Raw genomic sequence first — 18240 nt, forward strand, 5'->3', positions numbered from 1 at the left:
GCGGACCCTGGGCGCCCAAAAAAAAAAAAAAAAAAAAAAGTCTACAGGAATTCCCTGGAAGTCCTGTGGTTAGGATTCCATGCTTCCACTGCAAGGGGCACAGGTTCAGTCCCTGATCAGGGAACTAAGATCCTGCATGCAGCACTGTGTGGCCAAAAAAAAAAAAAAATTCAATTAAAAAGTCTACAAATAACAAATGCTGGAGAGGGTGTGGAGAAAAGGGAACCCTCCTACACTGTTGGTGGAAATGTAAATTCGTGCAGCCACTATGGAAAACAGTATGGAGGTTCCTCAAAAAACTAAAAATAGAGTTGCCATATGATCCAGCAATCCCACTCCTGGGCATATATCCAGACAAAACTGTAATTCAAAAAGATACATGCATCACAATGTTCACAGGAGCACTATGTACAATAGCCAAGACATGGAAGCAACCTAAATGTTTATCAACAGATGAGTGGATAAAGAAGTGGTGTATATACACAATGGAATACTATTCAGCTATAAAAAAGAAAGAATGCCATTTGCAGCAACATGTATGGACCTAGAGATTATTATACTAAGTGAAGTAAGTCAGAAAGAGTACGACAAATACCATATGATATCACTTATATGTGGAACCTAAAATATGACACAAATAAGCTTATTTACCAAACAGAAACAGACTCACAGACATGGAAAACAAACTTATGGTTACCAAAGGGGGTAGAGGGTGAGGGAGGGATGAAGTGGGAGTTTGGGATTAGCAGATACAAACTACCATATATAAAAATAAACAACAAGGATATAATGTATAGCACAGGGAACAAAACTCAATATCCTGTAATAAACCGTAATGGACAAGAATATGAAAAAATAAACAAACAAAAAACCCCCTTTTCCCCTCTAAACTGCATATTGATATTAAGTAGTTAGCAGATCAAAATTGCACTTTATAGTTATCTTTCCAAATCACGTATCTGCTTATCTTCTAAAGTATCAGGTGCTTCCCAACTATGATTCAAAATAGAGAAGCCTTGGGACTTCCCTGTGGTCCAGTGGTTTAAACTCCACGCTCCCAAAGCAGGGGGCTCAGGTTCGATCACTGATCAGGGAACTAGATCCCACATGCTGCAACTAAGAGCCCTCATGCCACAAATGAAGATTCTGCATGCCGCAACTAAAAGATCCCGAGTGCCGCAACTAAGACCTGGCGCAGCCAAATGAATGAATAAATTAATTAATTTAATTTAATTAAAGAAAAAAATTTTTTTAAGTTATGAAAAAGAATGTAGACGCCCTAAAAGAATTCAATCATATTAAAAGAAAACATAAAGAAGAGAAGAAGGGCACATAAAAACACACTACATGTATGGCTAAAAATACTGTCAAAAGTCAGACAACCAACTGGAAAAAATGTTTGTAAGCTACATCACAAAGGGCTGTTCTCCCTAATATACAAGGACTCCTATAAATATAGAGGAAGAAAAATCCAACAGTTCAATAGAAAAATGCGTGAAGAATACTAACACTGCACAGAAGGGAAACACAGATGGATCTTAAGCATAGGAAATATAGTCAATCTCACACACGGTAACAAATGTGCAAATTAAACCTACTAGTATTGTTGTACGGCAGGAACTAACACAACATTGTAAAGTAATTATACTCCAATAAGATTACAAAAAAAGACAAAGAAAAAACTATTACTACATGTCATTTTAAAAATTAACAAGTCTGCAAAAATCTGAAGTTTGATGTTGATGAGGATATAGGGGAAAAGGCACTTATACTATGGAGGTAGGAATGTAAAATGACATACCTGCAATGGAATGCAATTTGGCAATAATCATCAAAATTAAAAATACATTTATCCTATGACCCAACAATTCCATTTCTGAGAAATTTTCCACTGACATAATTGCACATGTACAAAATGAAATATGTACAAGGCTACTCATTTTAGTACTTGTAAAAGCAGAGGTCTGAAGATGGCATAAATGACCACTACTAAGGGACTAAATAAACTTTGGCTTAACCCATAAAGTAGAATATTATGTAGCTTAAAATTTTAAAAGTATCCTTTTAATGTACTGATAAGGAAAGAGTTCTTAAATATATTGCTAAGCTAAAAAAGCAGGGTATGCATAGTGTGCTTTTATGTAAAATTGGAGGAGTGGGATAACAACAAATGTGTTTATAAATGAAAACAAAAGAATGATACACAAATTAGTAACAAAAGTTATCTGAATATGGGGGAAGGACTGGGAACTAGACGGGTGAGGGACCATATATACCTTTTATTTTTGAGCCATTTGGATGTACTACCTTTTTTTTTTTAGACAAAAAAGGCACAATTTAACTCAAAACAAAAACTGGCACATCTTTTCTGAAACTTTTTTTTACCAATACGGAAAACCTAAAATTATATTTGACACCCTGTACAATCAGAAAATATTCTTTAATACTTGGAATTTAATCTTTCACTCAATCTGATAAATTCCACCCCTAGTCGTGATGGAACAACAGGGATTAGGTTTACCCTACTGCCTTAACAACTAGAAAAATCAGACAAAATTATGAAAAAATGGTTTTCAGACACTGGCCAACAGGCAGTGGGGAGAGTAACCCCTGAGAGAAGGGGACAAACATGGTAAATCTTACAAGTGCCCCAGCTCACTGCAGGTAGAGTTTTTAGGCCTTGGCACAGGGAGAGGCAACTCAAACAGAGCCTAGCAGACTTGCTGAATTGGGGAAACAATATTTAGAGCTCAAGAAGGCCAAAGTTGCTAGAATTTGCATGGCAAAACACATAAAGGATGGGCTGCAAAGAAAAATCTCCAGATAACTGCAGAGGGGTTCCCTTGAGTCTCTGAGTACTGCACATGCACGTGAGAAAAAACTGGGTAAAGGAGTGGGCAGAACAATCTCCTGAGCACACATGACAGGAAATTCATTTTTCCTACTAGCCAGGAACAAAGAGTATCAGCAATGGCAAATATGTGGGCAACTATAAAAGACATTTTCTCATTCAAAAATTTACTTAAGGGCTTCCCTGGTGGTGCAGTGGTTAAGAATCCGCCTGCCAATGCAGGGGACACGGGTTCAAGCCCTGGTCCGGAAAGATCCCACACGCCGCAGAGCAACTAAGACCGTGTACCACACGGTCTTAGTGTGAGCCTGTGCGCCACAACTACTGAGCCCACGCGCCTAGAGCCCGTGCTCCACAACAAAAGAAGCCACCACAATGAGAAGCCCGTGCACCGCATCGAAGAGTAGCCCCCGCTCTCTGCAACTACAGAAAGTCTGCACGCAGCAACGAAGACCCAACGCAGCCAAAAATAAATAAATAAATTTATAATTAAAAAAAAAACACACACAAAAAGAAGGCAAGAGGAGAGAAAGAATTATATCCAGATGGGATAAACAGAAAACAGAGCAAAATGGTAGGTTTAAGCTCCATCTTATCAAAAATTTCATTAAATATAAGTAGTCTAAATAGCCCTGTGTTTTTAATACAGAAGCAAAGCTTGTATTTCAAGTATAGCCAGTCTGTTATGATTATCAAGCTTTCCATTTCCCAATCCAAACACTCAGTTTTAAAAAGTCTTGGCAGCAGAACAAAATGTGCTCTTGAATTATAATGTTTAAGCTATCATTCAATGACAATTTTCTACATGGCAGACACTGTGCTTTACTCCACATTCTCATCAACCCTTAACAATTTTGTTATATTCCTGAAACCATATGAAATAATTAATGTACACATCAATAAAATTTTTTTGTTAGGTAGGTGGAATTATCATTTTACACATGAATACAATGAGGTTAGAGGTTAAGTCATTTACGTGAGACATGTTACACAGGTTAAGAAGAAAAGCTGGGGGCTTCCCTGGTGGTGCAGTGGTTTAGAGTCCGCCTGCCGATGCAGGAGACACGGGTTCGTGTCCCAGTTCGGGAAGATCCAACATGCCGCAAAGCGGCTGGGCCCGTGAGCCATGGCCGCTGAGCCTGCGTGTCCGGAGCCTGTGCTCTGCAGCAGGAGGGGCCACAACAGTGAGAGGCCCGCATACCGCAAAAAAAAAAAACCCAAAGAAAAAGAAGAAAAGCTGGGATTTAAATCCAGATCTGTTTGACTCCCAAGCCCAAGTTCTTCACAGTCACACCATAATTCCCTCCTATCATTACAGCATATTTATTCCTATTTAAATTAAGCAACGAGTATCAACTGAGCACCTACTACTAAGGCTGTCTGCGAGCCAGATGACATATTAAATCGAATTAAATCTTCAATAAAGTAAACCTATAAAAGCAAAATCTTCAAGGGGCTTCCCTGGTGGCACAGTGGTTAAGAATCCGCCTACCAATGCAGGAGACAGGGATTCGAGCCCTGGTCCGGGAAGATCCCACATGCCGCGGAGCAACTACGCCCGTGCACCACAACTACTAAGCCTGTGCTCTAGAGCCCGTAAGCCACAACTACTGAGTCCGCATGCCACAACTACTGAAGCCCACACGCCTAGAGAAGCCACCGCAATGAGAAGTCCGCGTACCGCTCGCAGTTGTGCAAAAAGTAGCCCCCTCTCACCACAACTAGAGAAAGCCCGCGTGCAGCAACAAAGACCCAATGCAGCCAAAAATAAATAAATAAATTTATAAAAGCAAAATCTTCAACAAAAAGGCTATTTGAAGGATAGCTCTGAAAGAGTAAACACAACCTAAAAATGTCAATATCAAAATAGAGTGTGATCATGTAGTAAAGATGGTTAACACCATTTTAGTACTAAAAACATATTTTGTGTCTCAATGTTAAAAAAATTTACTGAAAATCCCACTTTTTCAGATTATCCAAATAGAATAAGGACAACTCAGTAGAATATTATAGTTCTTCTGACTTTTTCAGCTGTTTTGACCACAGATATATAAATATGGACTAAAAAGCAGACAGTCTGTAGTATAATAAAATATATATATATTTGGTTTTTGGCCCAGGTATAGATATTTTTGATCACCAATGGCCAATGATTTCATCAGCCATGCCTACAAAATGAAACCTCCATAAAAACCCTTATATGACAAGGTTTGGGGAGCTTCCACATTGATGAACGCATCGAGGTCCTGGGAGCAAATGCCCAGATGGCATGGAAGCTTGGTGCCCCCCTCCCCTACATTGCCCTATGCATCTCTCTTCCATTTGGCTGTTCCTGAATTGTATTCTTTAATAAGCCCATAAGCATAAACAAACTGTCTTCCTGAGACAGTTCTAACAAATTATCAAACCTAAGGAGAAGGTTGTGGGAACCCCCGATTTACATCTGGTTGGTCAGAAATGTGGGTGTCCCCACTCCTGGGGATTGCAACCAGCATCTGAGGTGGGGGCAGTCTTGTGGGGCCCAGCCCTTAACCTATGGAGTCTGTGCTGACTCTGCGTAGTTGGGGTCAGAACAGGACTGACTTGCTGGATATCCAGTTGGTATTGTAAAATAAAAGAAACCACATATTTGGTTCAGGGAAAAAATTTCTCATTGTCCTTATCAATGAAAGTCAGAAACTGATCATGTTCCAAATACATTATATTCAAAACATTATAAAAGATGATTTTATAAGATAAAAAAATTTTTGGAGTAGACAAGAAGAGGCAATCAAGCTGAGTGTACCTGAGAAATGACTGTAAAAACAGGCACAATTATAAAACTGGTTCCAAATTCAATCTGGGGAATCCTTACTTCAGTTTCATCTAAGTACCAAAGAGGCCCACATGATTAAAGTAGCAATTCATTAGTAATTCTTCAAATGATGTAATTAACACTATGCTTCAACTTAATTAACATCTGAAATTCGGGTCTTGGGATAGCACTGAGTGTAAGAGGATTATAGTTTTGTTTTTTAAATCTTATTTTGAAATAACTTCAAATTTACAGAAAATCTGCAAGATTGTTAACAAAGAATTCCTTTATACCCTTTATCCAGATTTACAAAATTTTAACATTTTGTTCCATGTCTGTGTGTATTATTTTTCTAAATTTTTTCAGAGTAGATTGTATGTTTCATGCGCTTTACCCCTTAGTATGAGTATTTCTCAGCAACAAGGATATTCTGTTGCTAACTGTAGTTACTGAAAAAAAGTATTTGTTTTTTATACAGGATCAAATTGAGGGTCACACATTCATTTAGTGGTCATGTGTACTTAGTCTCCTCTCATCTAGAAATGTTCCCCAGACTTTGTTTTTTTTATGACACTAACAATACAGGCCAGTTTATTTTATTCAATGCACTTCAATTTGGGTTCCTCTACTGTTTCCTCATGACTGGATTTCAGATTATAAATTTTCAGCTTAGTTATTACACAATTCATGTTGTGTTCTTCTCAAAGTATCATATCTAGAGGTACAGGATGTCCATTTCCCCCCATCCTTATGTAGCTGCCATTTCTCTACTTGGAATTAATAAATAAGTTGTGGGAGTTAATTTGAGATCATGTTCATAACTTGTTCCTCGGGAAATGCCCTCCTCTCATCCCAGACTTAGCATCCACACTGATGAAACTTGTCTGAATCAATTCTTATTAAGATGACTACAAAGTGGTGATTTTCTATCTCCATCACTCCTATATTTATTAGTCAAGATTCTATGGTAAGGTTCTCCTCTTCTTTATCTATTTTATTAGTTGGACGGACTAATGAATTGTTGTTTTATTCATTTACACTCCATTTATTGTCTTTGGCCAGTGGGAACACATTCAAGCTGACTTCTGGGCCTTTGACCTGTCCCCAACATTTCTGAGGGGCCCTTCTTTCCCAGCCCAAGTTCCAGAATCAGTCATTTCTCCAAGGAACCTTAATTCACTTCAGTGAAGAATAGTATTTAGACTTTAAGGTCTGAGTAGAAAGACTGGTATTTTAATTCTAAAAAAGAAAAGATATTCCTCCTTAGAGCACTGCTTTCAGATTAGTCTGTAAAAGGTGTACACAAGAGTCTACTCTGGGTGACAACATCTACTTGAGCTCCAAAAGAAAAGGGCATTTTGGAATGTATGAGCAAGTATTTCGACTTGGCTGACCCCCTATGATTTACTCTGAACTATAGCTCACTCAACCTTACTTTGGAGAGTAAAGAACTAAAAGTAAATTCTCTGAGTCTTTACAGTCAAGCTGTTCCATTTACCTCCTCTGGAGGGACAGCCAATTCGAACAGGAAGTTAAAATAGTTTTCAAATCCCTTAGAAGGTTATTTGTCTTCTATATACTACCAACCTGCCCTGGCTTAAGAGCTTTCTTTCATGCTACCAATAGAAGCAAGTAAATTATTAAGAGCAAGGACATCTTGGATTAACAAAGTGAAATAAAGAATACAGAACACAAAAGGTTTATTGTAGTCCAGAGTCAATAAATTAAAACTGCGTTTAGTATAGGCTAACTTTATCCACATGCAAAGGCCAAACAAATAATCAGCCTGAAATGCAAAGTTCGCCTGGCAGAGTTACATAAGCAATCTGTGAAACAAAGATCCAACAGCATCCTCTTTTCTAATGCACACACAACAATTTTTTTCCCAACACTTTGAGGTCTTTCTCACCATATGCTTTCTATAGACAAAAAAACAGCTAAAGATAAAAAAAATAAAATAAAGTAAAAATCTATCATTCTAAAGAGAAGAAAAAAGGTAAGAACTATTCCACATAAGAGTTTTTAAGATAAAAATCACTTGAAATTTTTCTTTTAAAGTACAAATCTTCTCTCCATAATATGATGTATACTGTACAGAAGGTCTTAGGACATGATTTTTTTAAATTGCCAAGTATAGTCAATGAATGTATGTGACTATTAAGCACTTCAGTAATAGAAACTTCATTATCTATCTATCTAGATACAGACACAGATATAGGTATAGATAAAAACATATTTCAAGGTCAAGGGATATAATGGAAAAAAGCTTTATCAGGAGTTAGAAGACCTGAGGTCTAATACATCAACTCATTATATGACCCTGGGTAAATTAGTTAACCTTTCTGGGCTTTCATATTGTCATCTGTAAAATGTGGCAGTTACAGCTGATGGTTTTACAATTTCTTTACTATTTCATCTGTTGTCATATACCATTTCACCATACATCTATAAATTCATAAGGTTAATGAGACTTTCTCAAAGCAGGAAACAGAATTTAAGCTAAATAGGAATGAATGGCTTTGATCAATACCTTTGAGCTCCTTACCAGCAGAGATGATTTTGTCAGAAAAACAACAGGCATTTTAAAATAGCTAACACTTACTGGAGATTAACTATGTGTGTCAGGTACTGCGCTGAACTCTGTACACACATCGGCTCATCTAATCCTCAAGACAGGCCTATGATAGGTATTACTGTCCCTCAGAATAGACAGGGCTTAAAGAGATTAGCTTGCTTAAGGTCACACAGCTAGCAAACTGCAAAGCTGAGACTCAAACCAGGGTGACTCCAAAGCTTACAGTTTTAATCACCCTACTACATTATCTTCTAATAAATAAATCATGAGCCAAATACATTCTTATCAAATACATTTAATCTCTAGCAGGTACTGATTATTTCCCTTCTTACTACTGTAGAGAAAACTGCTGAGTGACAGCCAACCAAGAACAACTCCAAATTAATCACGTGAACAAAAAGATTGTTTAAAGGTTTACCTCTATTAAAGAGACATGCTGTGTTTTTAGATAAGCAATTGTTCCTTTTAATAAAACAAAAAACAATAGTCATTAAATCCAAAAGACCAGAAAAGATCTTAAGGTATAATATTATTATTATTATTAATTTTTTTAAAGGTGTGATATTATTATGCCCCTTCCTTTAAGCAGACCAAAAATCTCATGACAATTAGCCCAGGTTGGGGGGCAGGGGGTGAGGGGGTACAAGGGAGTGTCTAAGAGAACAGCTCTACCGATAGTGTCAGTGTTGGTTCCCAGTATCCCATACCATTTCAAATTTACTGCATAGCTCTGATTACCAACATAAAGGTTCAGAGACTAAGCCCTAACAACAGACATTCTTTCTTGCTTCCTACTAGGCCACTTCAACTAGCCTATCTGCTCACTAGCGAGAATCTTCCTGCTTGTTTAACATGGAATTTTAAGAAGTAGGATGAATAAGGTCAAGTACATACAAAAGTGAGCCTTTTCCTACATGTTCTCTACATAGTATTTCCTCAACACACAGGCTGTCTCTCTAATAAGCGCTCAGAAAACTTTTTTAGACAACTTTAAGGCTAGAAACAGTCATTTCTGATAAGGTATGGATAGTGAGAATATTAAACAAAGGAGAATAAACCAATATCCAAAAATTAAAGGCACAAAAAATAAAACATCCAAACAGATGGGATGGGAATGAATTTTATAAACAAAACTACATATTTCAATTACCTTTATTCCTCTTATAGAGTAAATAAGTTCTCTAAAACACAGTGTCCTCCAACCAAAGAGATTTCATATGTCATCTGTACCTCAAACCCAACATCTCAAGTCTGTGCTGATATTCTCTGAACGCTTACAGAAATTAGAAAGCTGAGCCCACATACACCGTGGATCTACTCTATACCTCTTTGGGCACAAAAGAAAAAAGAGAATCAGAAAATTACCCTTCTTTGATCCAACCCTGGATGAAGCACTGAAGAATTTCTTCACTGTGGTAACCTTGCGGGTCTTCTCATTGGTTTTCTTTTCTTCAAACTTGGAAAATGTGAGGGATTGGGCTCCTTGGCTGCTCTGACTGCTGGCAAAGGCCTCTTCTTCCTCCCGCTGTAGTCTGTAATTCAAGAAGAGGTTACGTTTAACCCTGATATTCTCCAAGTTCTCCTTGTATCTAAAGGTACTAACTCAATGAATTGGGGATCTAAAATTTGTAGAACTAGAGGCTAAATACACCAAATAGGTCTGAGGTCTCTGACAGGAAGCTCTCCTATGTGCTACCACAAACTTCAAAAGGGACTTCTCTGTGGATCACGTTCATTCAGCAATTGTACTAGTGTTACATAAAGCAAATAAAGTCTAGTCCTTTTCCCTGACAACCTCAAGGTTGGAAGAGAGAAAAAGACAAGTAAATAATTACCACATAATGTAACAGTGCCTATAGTAGAGAGCAAAACCCAAGTGCTATGAGAACATAGGAAAAAATAAACTAAATCTGCTGAAGGAGTCCAAGAAGGTTTTATAATGGTGACATTTAGGCCAGCCTTAGAAGGATCAAGAGGATTCCGCCAAGTAAAAGGGCATTCCAGGAAGAAGGTACTACACATGTGAAGGATGTGGCTTTTGTTGTGGACCAAGTTCATTCAACGTAGTCAGATCACTGACGGTGTGATGGACTATGCTGCTGGATGTACAGCTGGGCACCAGGTGGTAAGAAACCTTGACTGCCAAGCCTGCTATAATCCTGGATTTCATCATGTGGTGGGGAACCAAGAAAGACTATAATCCAGTAAGTTACCATTAAAGGTAATGCAGGTAGCTGTGTGATAACTTGAGGGGCAGAGAGACTAGGGACAGAGACAATAATTAAGAATATATTACAAAGATTTAAGTGAGAGAAATAAGAACCTGAAAAATAGGAAAGGATGAAATTCAAAACACTTCTCTTAGCTAGAATAAGCAGAACTTGCTTAATTAGTTGTAAACAGTGTGGGAGATGAAGGAGAAATTAATAATGACTAATGTTTTTTTAGCCAACTGAATAAATAGTGATGTCGTTAATTGATACCGGAGGAGGGTTAGGAGGAACTGCTGGGAGTGGGGATTAGAGTAAATAAAAGCAAGAAATCTGGCCTTGGACCAGCTGAACTTGAGGTATTTATAGTAAATCTCAAAGGCTATCTATAGATCTATGGTTCTCAAAGTGGATTCCCCAGACAGCAGCATCAACATCACCTGGGAACTTGTTAAAAATGCAAACTCTCAGGTCTCACTCCCAACCTACGAGAGTCTGAGATTCTGAGGGTGAGGTTCAGTGACCACGGTTTTTACAAGCTTTCCAGGTGATTCTCATGCCTGTTCAAATATCAGAAAGTGCTGTAGGAAATCTCAAGCAAGGTCGCAATTGGAAGCAGTAAGAAACAGCAACAAAATCACAGGTAGAGGTGTTGGTGTGAGAATGGAATAGGGACACATCTTTCTCTGAGACAAAACAGAAGTTAATATAAAGACACTAGTACAGTTTGATAACAAGGGAGAAAACTAAGGGAATTCATGCCTAGTGGCCTCTACTTTCTTTCTAAAATAGGATCAGCTACAGAGACTATCAGGAATGCAATGGGAAACCCGAGGAAATAGTTAATGTTATATGTCTATATTTTCTCTCTTTGACTGACTATGGAGTCACTGAAAGCAGCAACTGTACTTTATAATATTGAGTTCACCACAGATGGTAGCAAAGTAATCACTCAACGAATATACCTGATTAAATATTAAAAAAAACTAGCAAAAGCTGTCAGAGATCAGTCTTTCTTTTACTGAGAAGCTTCACAGTTTCTAGGATGCTTTGGTAAAGGATTAACATTATTCATCGTATTTTATTAGTTCCTATGCTCACTAGACATTCTATGTTTTAATTTTTATCATAATCATATTTCTGCATAATACTAACAAATGCCATTTTTTTAAAGAAAAGTTAAATTTCCATAATGTAAGGATTATATATACAAATCAACAGGTTTCTATTATTATGTGCTTATCACTGCGCCAGATGCCATGCTGGATATATTAAAAGAACGAGGAAAATAATGCTTGATGAAAGTCATGTGCAATAACCTCATTTAATCTTCACCACAAAATATGTTTATCTCCATTCTTCCACTCCAAGGAGCTTACTGTCTTTATTAGAGAACTAAGACTAATGCATCCCAAACACAGAACAATTAAAAGTTAAGACAAAGACAAAAATAAAGAAATCACTGAAAGCTACTCATTAAACGCTGAATGAGGGGAAAAAAATTCATTTCTCTTAATATTAAACTGACTTGCTGACAGATCAAAACAGAAGAAAAAAATGTATTCTGACAATGACACAGCTATGTATCCAGTTATATCACTGTTAAACCACCCCTAGTTAAGTCCTTTTACCGCTCTGCTAGTTCCCAATCCTCCTGAATCTGCTTCTGCCTGGCTTTGTGGTACTCCTCCCTCCAGCACTTGGAGCAGAAACCCTGCCAAGCAGGGTTGCCGTAATAACCACATCCTTTCTTGCATAGGAGCTCTGATTGATCCACATGAATTCCTCGGCGTTCAGACTTAAGACTCATCTTCTTCCTGTTAATCAAAGAGCAAACAAGAAAGTTTTGTTGAAAATGAATTCACTATCATTCTACTCACAGCAAAGCAATTAAGAAAAAAAAATGAATGAGTCTATCATCTTCAAGCTATAATGGAAGAAAGGAGAGAGGGAGGGAAAGAGGGAAAAAGAAAGTTTAAATATTACAAATTGCTGTCATACTAAAGAACAAATTTCTTATTCCTGCCCAATAATATAAAGAACACTTTAAGAAGAACTAATATTGGATTAAAGACCTAAACAGAAGATGTGAAACTATAAAACTCCTAGAAGAAAACATAGGGGAAAAACTTCACAACGTTAGATTTGGAGACAATTTCTTGGATATGACACCAAAAGTACAAGCATCAAGAGCAAAAATACACAAATGGGACTACATCAAACTTAAAAACTTCTACACAGGAAAGGAATCAACAGAATGAAAAGGCAACCTATAGAATGGGATAAAATATTTGCAAACCATATATCTGATAAGAGGTTAACATTCAGAATATGTAAAGAACCCCTAAAACTCAACAACAACAAAAATCCAATTAAAAATTAGCAAAGACCATGAATAGACAATCCTCCAAAGAAGACGTACAAAGAGCCAACATGTGAAAAGATGCTCAATGTCACTAATCATCAGGTAAATGCAAATCAAAACCACAAGGCAATATCACCACACACCTGATAGAATGACTATCATCAAAAAGAACAAAAATAACAAGTGTTGGCAAGGATGTGGAGAAATTGGAACCCTTGTGTACAGTTGGTGGGAATGTAAAGTGGCACAGCCACTGGGGAAAACAGTATGGGGGTTCCTCAAAAAATTAGAAATAGAATTATCATATGATCCAGCAATCTAACTTCTGGGTATACACCCAAAAGAACTGAAAACAGGATCTTGAAGAGATACCTGCATACTCATTTTCACTGAGCATTATTCACAACAGCCATGAGTTGTTATTCACAACATTCAAGCATTATTCACAACATTCACAGCATTATTCACAACAGCCAAGCAATCTAAATATCCATCAAAGGATGAATCTATAAACACAGGATGAATGGATGAAGAAAACATGGTATATACAATGGAATATTATATAGCCTTAAAAAGGAAGGAGATCCTATCACATGCCACAACATGGATGAACCTTGAGAACATTATGTCAAGTAGCCAATCACGAAAAGGCAAATCAAAGACATTATTCCACCTACATGAGGTATCTAAATTAGTCACTTCTCATTTTGGTGGCTTCTCTTGTTGTGGAGCACGGGCTCTAGGGTGCACAGGCTTCAGTAGTTGTGGCACGTGGGCTCAGTACCTGTGGCTCGTGAGCTCTAGAGTGCAGGCTCAGTAGTTGTGGCACACGGGCTTAGTTGCTCCGTGTCATGTGGGATCTTCCTGGACCAAGGCTTGAACCCGAGTCCCCTGCATTGGCAGGCAGATTCTCAACCACTGCACCACCAGGGAAGCCCCCGTACACTTTAAAAATGGTTAAGATGGTAAATTTTATGTTATGTGTTTTTTACCACAATAAAAAAAGATTTTAATATTAAAAAAGGGGGGACTAATAGATCCTTCTTATTTGCTACCATTTTAAACCTGAGGGACAAAGTACAATCTTCTTGAAATACTGTGTTCTTACTACATTATGTCATTTGGCTCAAAAAGACAACTTCATTTCAACGATATGAAAGTGAATACTTTGTCCCAAATGAGATAATTTAACATTCACCAAGAAAACAAGTGTAATTAAAGAATCAGAATAAATCTAAACTCCTTGAGACGGCATTCAAGGCCCTACTGTTTGCCACCACTCACTACATGCCTAATATTGTGACAGGTACTCAGTATAATTATGTCTCACAAAAACCAAGGTAGATATTATCTCCATTTTATTAGATATGAAAATTCATAAACAAAATCAGGCAGCATGAACAATGAAGAAAAAGAGAAAAGTGCTATGAAACCGAGGGGTGGCGGGAGAAGGTGAGGTCATTCTGACTTAGGGAGCATGGAGAGACCACCTGGGCCAAGGAGTGAAGGGTGGGGGATGTAGACTTTCAAGAGCCTTGAGTTGAGGCTTAGAGGGTCTTGGAGTGATGGCACAAAAGAGGGGAGACATTCCGGACAGGAAGAACATCTTTTGCAAAACACTCAGAGACAGGACAGCAAACGCAGAACATGAATGATGTGGTATAAGTAGGAGGTAAATAGAAGCAGTTACATGTGAAGTTCAATTATGATGGCTTTTTAAAACTGCAGGGAAGAGTCTGGGTTACAGCATTGTTGTTTCAGTGAAAAGGGGAAATCAGGATAGGTGTCTATTTCAAGACATAAAACTTGAGAGGTGGAGTTCTGTCTTCCAGTATGATGAAGTGAGGAGGACAATAAATCCTCTCCACCAAAATCAACTATAAAGATAGACAAAACTTCCTCTCTGCTGATGGATCAAAGTGTGAACCAAGGAATGCATTCAAACTTCAAGCCACCGACTGGCTCTCTCGCATCTCCCGTGTGTATGCACAGTCTCTGTTGGCCAGACACTGGAAGCCTTACTGGCTAGAGATGTTTGTGCACAAATTCAGTCTTTGAACAAACAACAATCTTCGGCTGAACATTAAGGTATGCAGGCAGATGGGTGACCCTGAGAAGGAAATCAAGGATAAAAATAAATGTAAGAAAAAAAAATGAGGGCAGACATGAGCAGCCGCAGGGTGTGGGGAAGAGAGACTTCACAGGTGTAGTCCAGCTATAAAACCTACATGGCATGAGCTAAGCACTATTTTTGAGGATTTTCAAAGGCAAAAGGGAGGACAAGAATTAAGGAAGAAGAGCAGAATTCAGTGTATCACTGAATCCTCGGTGAGTTTACCCTTTTGTCCCCTCCAGTATCACCAAGCCAACCCAGAAATGGACACCAGGGCACAGAGAGCGCTCCTCTAGCTCTGGCTCAAAGAATGAGACAGGGAACTCCTAACACTGAGAGGAAATATGAAAATCCCTCCATTTTCTTGTCTTTTTTTTTCCTCCTTCTCTTGAGCCATGAGCAATCACATGGTGTCCACAGAAGCGGCTGGAATGAGAGACTGCAGGAGCTAAACTCGGAGGAAGGGGAACTATCCATTTTTCCCACTCTCTAGTCTCCTAGACAGTGATGGGAGTACAAGACAGAGTGGGGTAACTAATTCCACAGCTTTCCACCCAGAGGAAAGAAGATGAGCCCCAAGAGAACTTTAAAAATACAGGAGGAATCAATGAGGAGAACTCAAGAAAGCAAGCTGAAAATGTGTGCATGGGTCTGATGCTATTCAGGATCAGAGACTAAAATTCACACTAATAGAGACCACTGCACAGGTTTCAGACTGACACACGCAGGAAACAGATCAAAATAGCACTGCGAAGCCTCTGAAAAATGAACCAGCGTGGGAACCACAGCTCACAGAAGTAGGGTTGGAACCTGCGGCCCAAACTTGGCAGCAAAACTAAAAACTTTTGCTTCTCCAATGACACTACGCAGAAAATGAAAACACAAACTATAGACTGGGAGAAAATACTCGCAAATCATATATCTGACAAAGGACTTGCATCCAGAATATATAAAGAATTCTCAAAACTCAACAGAAAGAAAAACCACCCAATTAAAAAAATGGGCAAAAGACCTGAACAGACTTATGCAAAGAAGATATACACATTGGGAGACAATTCTCCACGGGTGTCTCACATTTCTGTACAAGAGGCCTTCGTGACAGACTATCTCTTCAAGGATATTTGCATATCTAACATTCTCAGGAGGAACAGATCACTGTCTCCCTCCAGAGAAAGGGTAAGTTTGTTTACTGTCAAGTAAAATAGATATAATGTTTCCCTCCAGGTCAAAAGTCAGGTGGGTTTGTTAGCTGCCCATTATAAAGGATTTGGGTCCCTTAAGCTTAGGTTCCTCAGCTGTGACACCAGCCCCATGGGACTTGGGGGCAAGGGTAGCCCATGTGAGATGAAGCTTGTTTTACTGATGTCCTATGAATAATAAAGTCCTTTGTCTCCGACTCCAGAGTCTCATGACTTCTGCCAGCATCCATGAAACTGGCAGGCTAACTTGTTACGTTTAAGAGGGTAAAAACCCATGTCACTCACAGTTCTTGACAACATGGCAAATAAGCACATGAAAAGTTGTTCAACATCATCATCCGTTAGAGAAATGTAAATTAAAACCACCATGAGGGCTTCCCTGGTGGCGCAGTGGTTGAGAGTCTGCCTGCCGATGCAGGGGACGCGGGTTCGTGCCCTGGTCCGGGAAGATCCCACATGCCGCAGAGCGGCTGGGCCCGTGAGCCATGGCCGCTGAGCCTGCGCGTCCGGAGCCTGTGCTCCGCAACAGGAGAGGCCACAGCAGTGAGAGTTCAATACACTTACCATACAACCCAGCAATCCTATTCCTAGTTATTCCCTCCAGAGAAATAAAACTGATGTTCACTCAAAAATCTATACAAAAATGTTTCCAGGCAGTGAGAGTCAATACACTTACCATACAACCCAGCAATCCTATTCCTAGTTATTCCCTCCAGAGAAATAAAACTGATGTTCACTCAAAAATCTATACAAAAATGTTTCCAGTAACATTATTTATGATCATTAAAAAATGGAAACAACCAAAATATCCTTCAACAGATGAATGAATAAACAAACTGTGTGGTACATCCATGCAATGGAATGCTACTCAGCAAAAACAACAACAACAACAAAAAAACATACCCAACAACTTGGATGAAATCTCAAAGGCTTTATGATGAGCGAATGAAGCCAGTTTTAACAGTTTACATACTGCAGGGACTTCCCTGGTGGTCCAGTGGGTAATACTCCACACTCCCAATGCAGGGGGCTCGGGTTCAATCCCTGGTCGGGGAACTAGATCCCGCATGCATTCTGCAACTAAGAAGCCCGCGTGCTGCAACTAAAGATCCCGCACGCTGCAACGAAGATCCCACATACTGCAAATAAGATCCGGCACAGCCAGAATAAATAAATAAATATTTTTGAAAAAAGTTTACATACTGTATAATCAAGGTTTGTTAGGAATTAGGGTTGGAGGGAGGGTGTCTATAAAGGAATAGCACAAGGAATTTTTTTAGAGGTGATAGAACTGCTCTGTATTCTGATTATGGAGGTGTTTACATAAATCTATACATGTTTTTAAATTCATAGAACTGTATACTCCCCCAAAATTCAACTTTACTGTATGATTTTTTTTTTTTTTAATTTGAGAGGCAATTTCTAGTTTGGATTGGGGAAAAGTGCAGAACAGGAGACAGGGATAGTGATCAAGAGACAAATACAGTAAGAGGTTATAATAATAGAGGTAATACAGTGGGAATGGAAAGGGGAGGGATGGCAACACACTCTGGCAATAGGGTCTGTAAGAGTTAACTAATGAGACATGGCAGGGAGACCTGCACGTTTACAAATACTCTTCACTGCCTCTATGAGATTAAAGCCCTCCAAGGACAGGATTTAGATCTATCGCACTTATCATTTAGTAAATGAGGCTGAGGTAGAAAGGAAGAATAACAAAATATAGCCAGAGTCTAGAATGATAAGTTAAGAAACTTTAAAGGCCGTCTACTTTCTCCTATTATAATACAGATAAAGACACTGAGACTGAGAAATTATGATTTGTTCAATCAAAAAGGTAGTAAGTGGCAGGGACATCACAAGAGCCTACACTTGTACGAAGTCCTGAGTGCCATCAAACTATTTTGAGAGTCTGAGCTAATCTCACCATCAACATCCTGTGGTCCCTTTCTTCAATTCCAAGAGGAATAGGCAAAAAGAAATCTGTTTTCCTTATACCAATTCAGTAAGTTTAAAATTTTTTATACTACAAAGACTATGGCACAGGTCTGTTACTAAAATGAACACATTTTAGGGAGTCTACCTAACACATGTGTCAGCAACTTCCCTTTCCTCAGGGAACTGTTCCCCAAA

General features: G+C 38.6%; 1 protein-coding gene across 2 annotated transcripts in view; it reads right to left on the reverse strand.

Annotated features, from left to right (window-relative positions):
- Positions 1 to 12255, reverse strand: part of RABGEF1 (RAB guanine nucleotide exchange factor 1) — a 35817-nt gene extending 23562 nt beyond the window's left edge. Inside the window, exons 1-2 of one of the 2 annotated variants that reach the window (XM_007452646.1) lie at positions 12062 to 12255; positions 9586 to 9752 (exon numbers count right to left, since the gene is read on the reverse strand). In XM_007452646.1, the coding sequence (XP_007452708.1) occupies positions 9586 to 9752; positions 12062 to 12240 (346 nt within the window). In that variant the 5' untranslated portion in view covers positions 12241 to 12255. The remainder of the gene's footprint in view (positions 1 to 9585; positions 9753 to 12061) is intronic. The other variant, XM_007452645.1, reaches the window with a different exon arrangement.
- Positions 12256 to 18240: the final 5985 nt, after the last annotated feature.

Source organism: Lipotes vexillifer, unplaced genomic scaffold, assembly GCF_000442215.2.
Source record: "Lipotes vexillifer unplaced genomic scaffold, Lipotes_vexillifer_v1.1 scaffold426, whole genome shotgun sequence".
Taxonomy (NCBI): Eukaryota; Metazoa; Chordata; class Mammalia; order Artiodactyla; family Lipotidae; genus Lipotes; species Lipotes vexillifer.